General features: G+C 46.3%; 3 protein-coding genes across 6 annotated transcripts in view; 1 reads left to right on the plus strand and 2 right to left on the minus strand.

Annotated features, from left to right (window-relative positions):
• Window positions 1-14,311, minus strand: part of RPAP1 (RNA polymerase II associated protein 1) — a 164,214-nt gene that overhangs the window by 114,793 nt on the left and 35,110 nt on the right. The gene's annotated exons all lie outside the window — the stretch shown is intronic.
• The window catches only part of SYT13 (synaptotagmin 13), a 200,234-nt gene that overhangs the window by 22,863 nt on the left and 163,060 nt on the right, over window positions 1-14,311 (plus strand). The window lies entirely within an intron of this gene.
• Window positions 805-14,311, minus strand: part of PRDM11 (PR/SET domain 11) — a 50,572-nt gene continuing 37,065 nt past the window's right edge. For 3 of the 4 annotated variants that reach the window (XM_069857898.1, XM_069857897.1, XM_069857899.1), the window contains 2 exons: window positions 11,045-11,695; window positions 805-10,222 (listed from right to left, as the gene is read on the minus strand). In XM_069857898.1, coding sequence (XP_069713999.1) covers window positions 8,058-10,222; window positions 11,045-11,695 — 2,816 coding nt within the window. In that variant the 3' untranslated portion in view covers window positions 805-8,057. The remainder of the gene's footprint in view (window positions 10,223-11,044; window positions 11,696-14,311) is intronic. The other variant, XM_069857901.1, reaches the window with a different exon arrangement.

Consider the following 14,311-nt stretch of genomic DNA (forward strand, 5'->3'; position numbering starts at 1 on the left):
ACTCACAGTCCAGTGCCAATCCACAGACACTTGTACTTGTTTCAGAGTTTGGGTTGCTTGCCCACACTGATTTAGCAGATTCAAGAATCTCCATGTTCAAAATCACTCTTATTGCAATCAGCTGTTTTAAAAGTTGCACCTTTAGTTATCCACCATGGACCAAAGCTCAACCAAAATTTCCATGTCAAAGAAGAAGAATCCAAAGTTAAATCAGCCCTTTCTTTTAAGGGTGAAAAAAATCCTGCTGTCTCTGGAACATGTAGAGCTCAGGAAAAGCCTCTCCACCCTTCAAATGAAACCATACACACACACAAGATTTTGGCAACGTGCATTACAAGGACAGCCCACTGCAGCAAAGGCAAGAATATTGCCACTGTACTCATCTAGAAAGGGAAGGACAAAGGTTGCAAAGGCATCCCACTTTACACCAGTGCCAACCCAGGGCAGCAGCAGGTTGCTGGGAAGGCAGCAGCTCCTGCTCTGTGCTGCTGCAGCCTCATCACAGCACTGATATTATCATGGAGAAATGATGCCGCTCCATCGCAGGACATGCTAGACCTCCTCACTGAGGCAAGGATGTTGAGGGGCTGCAGCTAGACCCATCATGTGAAGGAGTAACTCACCCAGGAACGAGAGCTATCAGCACCTTAGAGGCTCCAATTTACCCTTCTGGATATATTAGCACTGCACTCACTCCTTACAGTTGTGGGCTGGGGAAGAGAGTGCATTGACTAGGATGCCCTTTCTCTGAGAAAATTACATTAACCTCCAAGAACAATGCAAAGAGTAAGCAACTCAACTTGATAAATTTAAATTTTTTTTATTAACAATCATTTTACATTACAAGGATAATATGACAAAAGGAAGGTTCTCGTGTACATACTATGATATATCAACATAGCTCTATTCGTATCCAGTGTCCTAGGTCCTTTCACACAGGTACTATAAAGCATAGTCTGTAAAGTAATAATATTTTAATGTTCTCCAAAAGAGTGATATTAACATATTAATACATATGTAGTAATAGATGTCTAGATATTTTTCTCTCATTTTGTGTGTGTGTATGAGTGGGCGTGTGGGTGTGAAATTGCTTGAAACAGTTCAGCAGGGCTGTGCTTGGATGTGGATATGGAGAGGTTTGAGATAAAAACTTCTGTTTTCTGGAAGTAGAAATGTGTTTTTGCCAACAGTCGGGTGAGTCTATGAGGATGCCATGACTGGCAGAAAACTCTGTAGCCCTCCTATAGCATTCAGGACATTAAGCATTACAGCATATGAGACATGGTTCCCCCACGTAGCCCAGTGAGCTTATTCAACATGAGGTGCAGTGCAGGGCAGTCCCTCAGCACTACCAGCATGGGTGGGCGGGCTGAGCCTACGTGAGTGTCAGTGGCATCCAAAGGAGAAGTCTTGGAGCAGGAACAGTCTCTGAGGTTTGTGAGGAACGTGTGCCGGGGACCTCCCCATCAGTGCTGCATGAACAAAGGGCCATGGCAGTGGGGAGTCACCGGCGTGTGGGTTGCAGCTGAGGTGGATTACCAGTTGTGTGGAGAACAGAGGCTTGGGAGAGGGCACTGAGGTGTGTGACAGGGCTTGGGGGGAGCTCGCACAGCATCTGCTCATGCAATACCAGTGTAACGAGTCATTTGGCTGTCAGATTTACAATTCATCCTCCTTCCAACCAAAGCCAACAGTTAAAACAAATGGTGAGAAGTGCAGTGGTTGCCAGGTGCGGTGCGGAGCTGCAAAGCCAAATCTCCATGCCTTCCCCTTAACCTCCATGGGGAGGCAGTGTGGTGATCCACCACCCATTGCCATCCTGGCCAGAGGCGCCTCTTGGGTCCCCCCAGGTGCCAACCAAGGGCTTCACCCTGCAGTGGGGCCAGTGTCCTAGAAGCGGCCGTGTGAAAGAAGGGATGGAGGGTTGAGGCAGCTGTCTGTCTGGCAGGCATCAGCTGACACTCGGGGAAGGCTGAACCGTTGCCTGGACCCATCCTTAGTTCTGGCATGGAAATGCCTGTCATGCAAAAATAGGTATCTCTTTGCCCAGGCAAGGCAAGAGGGTTGCACCCTTTGCTGCCTCAGTATGGCAAGCTCATCATGCTGAGTCAGGGGCCCAAAGGCACACACATGCCACTGACCAGGTCTTCTGTGCAATCACATTGATCCCTTCCCTCCAGAAAAACCACAGAGGCCTCACCAGCAAAGGAGCAGCTGCAAGACTGGAGGCAGCAGAGCAGCTCCTGCAGCAGAGCAGCAGCCAGCCTGACCCAACAAAGCTGCACATGCCTACCCAACAGGGCTTGCATGCTCGCATCCATATTGCTCCGAATTCACAGTCCCTTCTTATTTGTGCTGCTCCAGATCCATACGCCATCACAGCCACTCCTGATGGTGCGGCAGTGACCCTCCCTTCACTCAGTAAAGCCTTTGCTCTGCCTTCATCCCAGCACCATGGCTGTCACCGATTGATGCCCATGAGCAAACCCACACTCACGCTCGCGAGTGCCTGCCAGCACGGGGTCTCCCCGGCAACATGCTGGCGACTGCTGAGGGATGATGGTCAGAGCACAGAAAGCCACGTTTTCACAGCACTGGTACCCGCAGTTGCCAACTGCATCCGTGCAGAGAGAGAAAAGTGCATATGAGAGAGGGATATGTATCTGTCTGAGTGTGAACACACAGGACCTCAGCCAGAGGCTTACTTGGGAGAAGACAAGGACACTGGAGCATTTTCCCCCACCAAGACATTCCCCTATTACACAAACCTTATTTAGCACTAGGTTAACATGCCAGCAAGGAAACCTCTTGCCCTAACCACAGCAAAGCTCCTCTCCCTAGAGTGCTATAGACGTACATGTAGGCCTCCGCATACGGCTAAAACTATCCCAAAGTCCAAAGTCTTCAGTGTTAATGTGCCTTGTGCCAGCCTTACACAAGGGTGGTTGAGTCTATATTATATCTTTATATCTATCGAAAACATAGAGAAATATAAATATATAGGATTTTATTTATAGATATATAAGCATGTGATTTTATTTTTTTGTACTGTGTGTATAAGTACTCAGATGTGCGTATATACAATATATAGACTGTATGCATATGTACTGTATACATACACTAGCTTACATGCACACACATCATACGTGTCTCCAAGGGAGACAGGAATTGCATAGGCATTACTGCATTGAATACAATGGCTGGGGGAGCAATGTACCATTTCTCTGCTTTTAAGACCTCTTTTGACAGGGCTGAGAGGAGAATCTGCAAAAGCAGAGGCTGTTGCTGCTGATTTGCAAACTGGCTATCTAGGTTGTCTTACTCTCTGGTCAAACAGCAGCCCTCATGAGATAAGAAAGAAAGGGGACCCTGAAGACCCCGTGGGCCACCTGGTTGAGTTTGTGCTGTGAGAAAGAGATGGACTGCGCCTGAATCATGTCTGAGGAGTTGTATCAGCAAAAGCATGAGCAGCACAGGGGTCAGCTCGAGACCCATTGCAGATGACGCAGGGGGATTCTACCCATCACATGCCCTTAGAAGCCCCTGTAACTCCTGCATGCTTTTGCTGGTATGGGAAGAGCTTTGGTCTCCTGTGAGGGTTATCCCTGCTGAGTCTTGTCTCATGGCCAGAGGGCCCCGGATCCCTGTGGCCACCAGTGAGCCCCGCAGAAGGACATGTCTGTGTGTGCTTCACGAATTTCTGCTTCACAGCAGGGTAAAAGAGGCAAGGAGCCTGAGCAAAAAGTGGAGAGGGGAAACTGGCAACCAAAAAGACCACGGGCTAGAAATACACACCCGAGGGTCTTGAAAGGTGTGCATTACTCACAGTCAGATGCCCTAGCTAAGACATGGGGGGGGGGATGGGCGTAAAGAGAATAAAGAGTTCATCTGAGAAAAACTTAACACCCCTCTCTCTTCGTACCTGAAGCAGTTAAAGATGCTGTGAGCAACACATTCAAACAAGCTCTTGCTCACTCAGCACAACAGGAAGGGCATGTACTAAACCTGACACATGGTGAACTCCAAGCCAAGGTGAGCCCTCTGCACCACACCAAGCCCTCCCCACGCCTGCCATTGCTGCCAGCTGGGTGCTGGGATTTGTGAACAGGGCATGGAAATGCACCTGCTACTGGGAAAGGCTGGGCAGGCGGGGCGCTGGGAAGCCAGGGACACTTTGCATCGGTATTCCTCCCTCCTCCCTCTCTTGCTCATGCTGGCAGTCACGTAGTACATAGTACTAGTACATAGCACAGACTATCCATGGGAGTAATAGCTACAGATCTGAGATAGGCGGGTAAACCTAGAGGGAAAGCTTGCAAAGCACCTATGTTTGCCTAGGACAAAGGCTGGATTTCTTTCTGACATGGGTGTGATGGGAAATTGTTTGTGTTGGGGGAGCTGAGCTGGGCCTGTCTGACTGCTCTGCCAAGTGCTTGTTTCCCCCATCACCAATGCAAGTGATCTCTGACCTTTCCCATTGTGGGTAGCCACAACATTCCATGGCAGGGAATCCTACCAACAGTGCTTAGAGGTGCAGGCAAGAGTTATTTGCAAAAGAAACCAGCACTTTCCTTCTGCAGCTGACTGCCTGGAGAAAATAACACCACTCACTGCGTGTTTCTCTCTACCATTAGGAATAAGAGTGGCTGGTGAAAGTTATCACTGATGAGAGCAGGATTTGCAAATGAACCAGAGGAAAGGAGTGACAAATTAGAGGTATAATTTCTGAACAAGTCTCTAGTGGATCTTGCCTTGCTGACAAGGCAAGGCACCAGTTTCTCCCCAGTAGCAAAAGTAAAGAGGCTTAGAGCAGGAGGTGTAAACAGGCCTCTTGGGCAGCTCAGCACAAGCCCTGGGGGAGCATGCTTGTTTGCAATGGTGTGTGGACACTGCCCGCAAGTGTCTCTTCCCTCCCTGTAGGCCACGCACTTGGATGAGCCTCTGTAACAGAGCCATGTGCTGAAGAGCCTTCAAACTGAAGGCTGCAAACTGAAAGGCAAGTGATTTTCCCCCCACCCTCCCTACAAATAGCTATGGAAATAAGCAAAGGAAAAAGAAAATTAAAAGAAAGGGAGGAGGGAAACTGTCTTTACAGCTTCTCCACACCAGCTCAGCATCAAATATCTTTTTTTGTTAGTTATGCTTCTGCTACCACGTGCACGCTTAACAAGGAAGACTTCCCCCACCTGCCCATTCACCTCTGGTGTGTCATTTCAGTTCTTGTCTCCAAAATCTAAATTCACCTTGCCCATCTCCAGGCCAGGGACTAATAGAGCAGCAATTCTTCTATCCTTCTTTTTTCTCTCCTTACATCTCCTCAATTTTCATTGAGGAGAGATCCTGCCAGCTCCTCAGCAAGAAGCAGCTCTGTGAGCTTTGTGGCTGCATCCTGGGAAGAGCTGACTCACTGGGCTGTAAGTACCTCATGTGGAGAGGTCCCTATTTTATGTCAGACAAACAATCAACCAAGTCTGTACAGGGTTTCCAGTTTAATCCTTACTCCTCGGGATGAATGGGTCAACTCTATCTCACCATTATTAGGTAAGACAGGAAAAAAGGCAAACAAAGCCATTTTTTTGCTTCCTATGTGTTGCATATCGACACTCTTGTGCTGCAATGGCACGATGCCCTGACCTAGCTCCCCTTCATGAGGACTGCAGGGAGAAGCACCTGGTTTGGCAATAGCTGGGTGCCCTGGCACAGGTGCTCCTTCCTGCCTGAGACAAACCGTGGGCTGCACACACCATCTGAGGTAAGGCAGAGGGGAAAGGGATTAAGTGCTATGGAGAGTATCCTGCCTGCCCAGTCCGTGCTGCTACATTCACAGGGTCCTCTCTACCTGTCTTCAATCATTCAGCTGAACAGCCCTGTTTTACAGCAAAGGGGGCAGAGTCAAGACACAAGGAATCGCCACTACTAGTGCTTCAGGTGGGCTCAGTCCCACCTCAGTCCCATAGGGACAGAAGGGAAACTCTTCCAAATCTCTGACCAATACTGGACCGTGGGGTCTGAAAGCTGAGCCAGTATGTAGTGGCTTGGCTGCATGCCTCTGCCCAGTGCTGGCTGTGTAGTTCTGCTGAGGGCAAAGGAGTTAGTGGGAGGTAAGCAAGACCTAGGTAGAAGTGCGTGTTTTCCTGGGGAAGACAGTGCGTGAACCCTGGCAGTGAAAGTGACTCTGAAAGAGATCGGTTCCAAACATGCTACATCTCCATTGAAAACAAACAAAAAAAGTTTAAAAAATAAAATAATATAATATATATATATATATTTATATAAATGAAAAGCTATCAACTAGCAGCAATGGTTCTAGAGATATCTTAGCACCAAGACCAAGGGCAGGGGGGTAACAGGAGAAAGGAAAGGTTCAGTGTTGCTGATACCACCATCATGTTTCCAAACAACACAGCTTGGCACAAAGCTCGACCCTCTAGGAAGTGAGAACATGTTGGCTTGGACATCTTCTGGACAACAGGTTCTCACTCCCATGATAGTCTAGTCAGGTTGGTGCTGTCCATACCACATCAGCAGGGCAAGGCACTAGCATCTGTGGAGTTTTTGCACCTTTTTTTGTTTGTGTGGTGGTTTTTTTGGTTGTGGGTTTTTTTTTTTGTTTTTTTTTTTTTTTCCTAACCTGAAGCGATACTGTGTGAACACCTGGAGCTTGTTTACTTTAAGAGGAAAACAAAAAACCCCAAGCCCACAGAACAATGTGTGATGGAAGGTGGAAGTCCCCCATTCACATTTTAGTTGGACTCCGCATCCCTTCAAGAAAAGAAGAAATATTCCACAGGAAGAAGCAGAGTATCCCTTCTTCCTGCTGTCATCAGTCTGCTGTGCTGTGGAACATGTTACCTTGGTCACAAGAGAATACGTGAACCTTTGTAGGACATCATCACATGAATATAATCCAAGATAATCTTGCATTGATAGCTCCTGCCACCAAACCGCAGCAGGTTTTTCTTTCAGTCATTCCAAACAAAACAAAACAAAACAAAACCAAACAAAACAAACAAAAACCCCACAACAATCTAGGATTATAAAGACATTGTATAAATAAAGTAAATTAGAATATAGTTTTTTAAGCCTTTGAATCTCCACCCAGAGATGGCTCTTGACTCATTGGCTGTCTAGCTTCCACAGCAGCCCTGGTTTTGAATGAATAGTTGTATATATATATATATTTATCTCCTACAATATAAAAATATAAATGCAAAAATTTCCCCCTGCCTTCTCTATTTTGCTATTTTATAGTCTGCATGTGACATTATGTTATAATATATGTATGACAGACTGGTACTACGGTTATTGTAAAAGGAGCTGAAAGCCAAGTATTACTCTACAGCCCAAAAAACCGGAGAAAGGAACATCACAGTTTAGTGGAGGCATTTGTTTCTAAGTCAGAAGAAAAACCCCAAATCATGCCCCCAGCTTTTCCCTCCCATCACTCATGTGTGAGAGTGAAGAAAGCTCCCATTCCAGCAAAGAGAACTGGGTGGAGGTAGAGAGCGGGGGCAATATAAACACACGGGATACTCTTCGGAAATAAATCACAAACCTGACAGTTGTCAACAAAAGGCTCATATGGCTCAAAAACTGAACTGAACAATGGAAAGAGAGGCAGAGATTAAACTGAGGGGAAAAAAAACCCACCACCAACCAACCCCAAAACAAAACAACACAGAAAATAACCCAACAAACCAATGACACACATACAAAGGAAACCGCTGGGAGGATGAGACTGACAAAGACCCGTCATCTAGCTTATAGATAATTAGGTTTGAACATGTAGAGTATGGCCCCAGCACATGCTTCTAAAGAATGAAATGTTGCCACCTACACTGCAGCTGCCATGGTTTGAGACACCAGTAAATGTCTAAACATTGTCTCAATCTTTAAAATTCTGCTTAGCTTCTATCAGACGCACGTCGTCTTAACTTTTACATTTTCAGTGTGGGTTTTCCTTAATATATATAATATATATTTTATATAATATATCAAAGTTTAGGGTATAGATTAAAAAAATTATTCAACAGCTTTCTGATCTGAGGCATTCCTTCCTAAATATCGGGGTAAAACTCAGAGCCATGGTCCATACTCTGCAACATCGGCTTCTGATCGAGAGATGACATCCTGCTCAGCATTTCGGCTGACAGTGCGTAACTATTGCCTGACTTCTCCTCAAACCAACTATCTAGCGCCCTTTTGCAATCAAAGTTGGCAATGGGCGGCCCATTAACGGCAATCGTCAAAAGATCACTGAGCTGCTCCAGTGTGAGCCGAGAGCGGTTGTTTTTGCGCACTCTCTGCAGGGCAGTGCGCCCCTTCTCACAGCAGGCCGATGAGGTGGGAAGGACTTTGAGGATCTGAACTATTTTATTTAGGAGGGGGAATCTCTGTTTGTATTTACAAATGTGACTGAGCAAGTCTTTAAAACCGTTTTTGGTATAATAATCCACCTTGAGTTCTCGCCACTCCATCAGCAGACTCCCTCGAGTGTCCATCCCCTCTCTGCAAACCTCTCTGGAAAATGATGGGACTGTCTCCAGATGTTCAAATATTTGTACCATATCCTCCTTTCCATAGCTCATGAGCTCATCAGTGCTTCTGGGCCAAGCTGCAAGGTCAAATACCTGACAGGCCTTCACAAATGTCCGGCTACGGGAATCAAACCTTTGGGCTAGGATCACCTGGGTCTTCTGGCAAATCTTTTCTCTTATTGACTGGAATTTGGCTTCAGCCACCCGTAGGTTTTTCACAGCAATGCCGTTAAAGCTTTCGCGGAAGTTTTCCTCAAATTCCTGCAAGTACTCCCCAGGCGAGTCTGCTAGCCGACTGATCTCCTGGATGGCCTCCTCTATTTTATCATCCACCTGTGACACAAGAAGGTACTCCCCTTGGAAGACGTAGGCGAGGCGTGAAAGCACAGCAATCACATCCAGCAGGAAATAGATGAGTTTAATTGACTGGTAGTCCATCAGGAACTGCAGGAGGGCCAAGGCAATTGCGGAAGCATCTGCCCTTTGGGTCTGGCCACTGACATCTTTGAGATGGGCCACAACCTCAAGGTAATCCTTGATTAGTGCATTAAGCACATTCTGTTCCCCAATGATCCACTTCACTGCTCGAATGTCCCCCAAGAACTCGGTCTCCTCGCACAGAGTGGCAGCAGTGACCCTCAACTCACACATGAGTCGGGGAGAGTAGCGATAAAAACTGAGCAGTTGCTTCAAATTGTTTTCTAGCTCCTCCAGGCATGGCAGTTCCTTCCCACTGATTGCATCCAGTATTTCCAGATGGGGCCTGTGCACCATAAAAGGTAGGCAGAGTAGCCAGGGCAAGGTCTTTCTGATTGTCATAAACAAGTTGGCTCTCAAGCTCGCGGTAATATTAGCACCATCGACTCCCAACCCAATAGTTGGCTTCTCATCCTGCAGTCGTATTCCCAGGCTGGAAAAAGCCCTGTCTAATGCCTGGAGGTAACTATCTGTTGTAGGAAAGCCCAGTTCCTGAAGAGACAGGAATTCAGTTGCCGGAGGCCCATCACTGCTTGTGTACTGTACATAAACCGCAACCGTGTCTGCAAGTAAGTCATCACTCTGCCCATCCAGAATGATGCTGAGGAAGGGAGACTGTCGGATGCGTTCAACTAGGTCCTCTCGAAGAGCCCGGGCGATATGGTGGATTAAAATTTGGCAGTCTCCCTCATTCATGTATTGATCCACCACCTTGAGTTCACACTTCCTCAGCAGTTCTGCCAGAGGACGAAAGTCATAGTAGGGCCTGCCCTCCAGGGCCAAGTGGTAGGCTGTATTGAAGAGCAGGGTCATATTTCTGCACATCTCTTCTGTCTTCTCTGGGTGCATCCTGAGCTTGTAAAGCTGCAGGCACTTCTTGTGGAGGTTGCTCTGGCTGTGAAGCTTTATTGTGTGTATCTTGAACTGCTTTGAGCCAATGATAAAGGCTGAAGTCCGAGAGGATTGCACTGTGTACTGTCTACAGACGTGGCACCACATTTCATTCAATGTCGGGGAGTACCGCAGGAACCAAAACTTTTTAAGCCACTCTTGTTTGAACCGTCGTATCCTTCGTCCTGTCGCAGAAGACATCTTGGAAGGCTCGTCTGTAGCAGCAATCATGTCATTGGAAACAGATTCATCAGCAGAATCCACCTCTTGGTCATCGTCCTCCATGATGGTAGGAATTGAGATGATGCTTTCTGATGCTGTAAGAAAAAACAAAATGGAAAAACATAAGATATTTACAAAGTTGCTGAGCTAGAAAAGCATTCAGACAGTAGAGCACTGCCTGACGAGCTGGCCACAATCTGCCCTCTTCTGCCCACAACACACTATGGGTAGAATTTGAATCAGGGCTTTGAAGGGAAAATAAATCAATGTTTCTACATTTGAACTTTGTCTTCAACATGCCACAAAGGACAGCAAGAAATGACACTAAATCCTGGCCAGTTATACAATACATGGTGTGACCCAAATATTCCTTTGGTGAAGGCTCCTGGCTGCTGCTCGACAGCATGTTCCTGGAGGAAATGAAGCATCTTCAGCAAGGGGCTACATGGTTGTGTTAAGGCAGTGGAGGAAAGAGAGAGCATTTTCGAACAAAGGACACAGATGAACATCATTTCATACACAAAGAGCGTGCATTTCAGTATTAACACACAGTCATTCAGATTTTCTTGGTAGCATGTGAGGCACTGCGGAGGGGCTTCCGCTGAAAGAGAATGCATCAAAAATACAGCAAACAAACCGTCCACAATAGAATGTCTTTTTTATTGGCAGTGCATTATTGATTACAATCGCAACAAGTTTCATACAGAGTCTTTCCCAAACAGTGTCTTCCACTGTGCCCACAGCTGTGTCAGCTCCTGGCCCACCCAGTCACAAAACCTGACAAAGAACTTTCCATGGAACCATTTGTTCACCTGAATAATCTGAGCAAAATGTTTTAGATGGGTACAGAGCATAAAGGCATCTCACTACTCTCCTTAGGCAGGATTTGGAGAATGCTGTTACTTGGCAAAGCTTACCTGTGGGGTCTGAGAACTCTTGGAGCTCGGGTACCTGTGGCGGTAGCACAGGTGGCTCGGGTAACTTCCCAGATCTCAGCATGTCTAACTCAGCCTGCAGCTCCCGGATCTTCTTCTTCAGACGGATGCAGTTGGGGCAGAAAGAGGTGGTAGGGATTTCGTGGGAGTTGCCTTGAGCGGAGGCCAGGGACAGCTCAGTTGGGCTGTCTGCTTTGAGTGACAGGAGCTCTTCTTCCTCATCTTCAAGGATGCCCAAGTCTTTTGCTGAGCTGAAAGAGGAACCATGGGGGACCTTCCACTCCCCCTCACTCTGGTTTCTGCTGATGTTCAGGGAGCCATGATGCATGGCACTACCACACCTCTCAAAGATGTCTTCAGCCTGGTATTTGGATGCTTTTCTGATGGAACGCGGCATACCTGATGCTAACTGGTTCTCTTCAAATTTGGCAGACTCCAAGGAAGCCTCCAGGACATCTTTGAAGATGAGATCAATCTTTTTTTTCTTTGTTTGAGGGTGGGATTCCCCCTCATCATAGCTGCGCTTGTAGGGGCTCTTTCCTTGCTTTAAGGTGGCAAACTGAAGTGCCCCCCTCATGTCCTCTTGATTTTCCACATTCTTTTCTGACTTTTCCCTCTGAAACTTTCTGTCTCCTGGAAAGGAAAATGAGCGGTAGGGATTATCACTGGGAAATGAGCAACATCCCTCAATCTAAAACTCAAATGAAAAAAGAACAAAAAGGCAGGCTGAATTCCTGCAGGTCTGCACGTTGTACTACAAACCAGGGAACTGACACAACTCAGTGGAAACCGAGGCTTGTGAAAGGAGAAGCCCAGCTAATGGGCACATCTGCAAAAACAGAGACAGTCCTGGGTAGCCACACCGGCATAGGACCCACACGCTTTAAAGAGAAGAGAAACTACAGGCAGAGCTTGTTTAACCTAAAGGTATAACCAACCTGTGCTAGAAGCAGACTACAAGGTGAATGACTGAACACCGTGGAAACTAACACCCAGAGCCCAAGCACCATTTTGGCTGGCTGGAAGACCTGTGCCTGTTTGACTTGGTAAAAGGTATCAAATGTACAGCAGTGCAGTGAGAGATTAGAACCGTTTCGTGACAACCCCGGTGTCTGTGCACAACACAGCACAAAGTTTGCAAGCCCCTTTACTCTCATTCAGCCTGGAGGCTGCTCCAGAAATGCAAAGGTGAGGGAGTAAAAATAACTTGCACTCTTAAACTCCAAGGTACTCATTGTCAACTGAGCTACAGGTGAATGCCCTCCAAGAATGGGACATGTAGCTTGTCCTGGCGGAGTCTAAGAGTGTGGCAATTCAGTGCTTAAAAAAACCCAATAATAAAAGCAACCTCATAAAAATTATTAATTGCATAAAATAAAGGGAATAGCCAGATTTCCTTACCTGGAAATTCAAAAGACGATAGGTTTGGCTCAATTTCCATCATTCTTCTATCTTGTAAATAACTTCAAGCATTGATGGCTTCCCCAGCAAGACGCTGCTTTATGCTGATTTTTGGGTTTGTTTGCTTTTAAAGTGTATTCATGCTTTCATAAGTTATGGAGCAAAAGCTACCATTCCCTCTCTAAGAACAGCAATGCTAAGAATGCAGAAAAAATGCAAGACTCGAAACAGTTAGAGCAAGGCACTGTAAAAAGGGCTGGCCCGAATGGCAGGGATTTTGCACTGGGTTTGGATGATGGCTGGCAAACCCAGACACCTCTTGAGTGAATCTGTAACAACAGATCTCATTTTCAACACATAAGAATGTCTACAGGCCAACCTTTCAGTCTCTGCCCAAGTATTTATCCTGCTATGGGCTGTAACAACTACTGGCAGAAGTAGGGATTTAAAGAATGGATCCTTCTTTCTCAGTGATTTTTTTTTCCCCCAACCAACCAAGTGGTTCAGCCCTGTGGAAAAGCCAGACATCACTAGATGATTTCTCATCCTATTGGTTTCAACATCATTGATGAGGTGGGTCAGAAACTACTGACAGAAACAAAATTCAGGAACCATGTTCTGTGAGTTAATAAAGAGTGCCACTTCACTTGTCAGGCTCATTTGCAAGGGATGTGAAATCTTTTAAACAGAAAGTGACTCAACAGATTTTGGTGATACCCCCTTACTGCCTCCCAGCACCCTCCCAGCTGCGGCTGTGGATTCCCACAAGTCTAGCAAGGGCCCAAGTGATGCTCTGTCTTAACAATGCCTCTGCACTTCTTTGGTGAAAGCAGGCTGAGCCCAGCTTGCTGCAGGTTGAGTTCACTAAGATGTCAAAGGATGGTCTCAGCAACCAGATGGATTTTTGTATGAGTGTGTGGTAGGTTATGGTGTATCCTAAGGAGTCCGAAGGCAGAGTTTCACCACACTCAAAGCACAGAGCTCAAAGCTGTGTTACCATTTCAGCTCAGACAAATCATGATAAAATCATGATAAACCATGACTAAAGGCATGTCTATATGGCAATCACTCCTTGGTACTCCTCCAGAGCAGCACAGTGTTTTTCTTGCCATACTTTCAGAAAGTACTAAGCCATCTGGACAGCTAATGAGTGCATGGGATGCAGAAAAATCACTGCAGCCTGTACCGAATCACTTGATGATGTTCACTTACATAAGAAACCCCATTCATACTGATGTTAATCCAGAAGTGGGAATTGCCCAAGTACAGCCATCAAGATGCAACACTGCAAGTGCATAGTAACTCCAAGGTGATGGACGATAACCAGCTTTTTCAGGACATCTTGTCCACCCCATGATTAAAGAGGAGACACCTTTTACCAAGTCAAGGCACCAACAGCAGCTGTGTAATAATATACATGGGAATCTGAATTAGATGACTATACTTAGTATGGCTGACCCTCTGTGGCCCTGACACTCTGTGGCTAGGCATAGAAAGAAATGCCCTTAATTAACTTCAGGTCTCAGCATTGTAGAGATGAACAGATGCATTTTGCCTTCCTGTAAAAGCTTCCTATATTCTTGACATTACACTGACCTAAAGGACTGCTGGGTTTGTTCCAGCATGGCTACTGTTAAGGTAACAATTTTTATCCAGGGAAGAATCAGTCTGACAAGTACAAAGCCTCCTGTACGTTGTGCATGCACTCTAAGGTGGTGAGACTAAGGAGTCTCTAGCTGGTGTCGCGCTGATCCCAAATTATCTTTCTGAAGAAAGAGGAGATAAATTAAGCGAGGAAAATGGACATACACCAAGGAAATCTCTTTTTCATATGCACCCAAAACCAGC

This window comes from Phaenicophaeus curvirostris, chromosome 5 (genome assembly GCF_032191515.1).
Source record: "Phaenicophaeus curvirostris isolate KB17595 chromosome 5, BPBGC_Pcur_1.0, whole genome shotgun sequence".
NCBI lineage: Eukaryota > Metazoa > Chordata > Aves > Cuculiformes > Cuculidae > Phaenicophaeus > Phaenicophaeus curvirostris.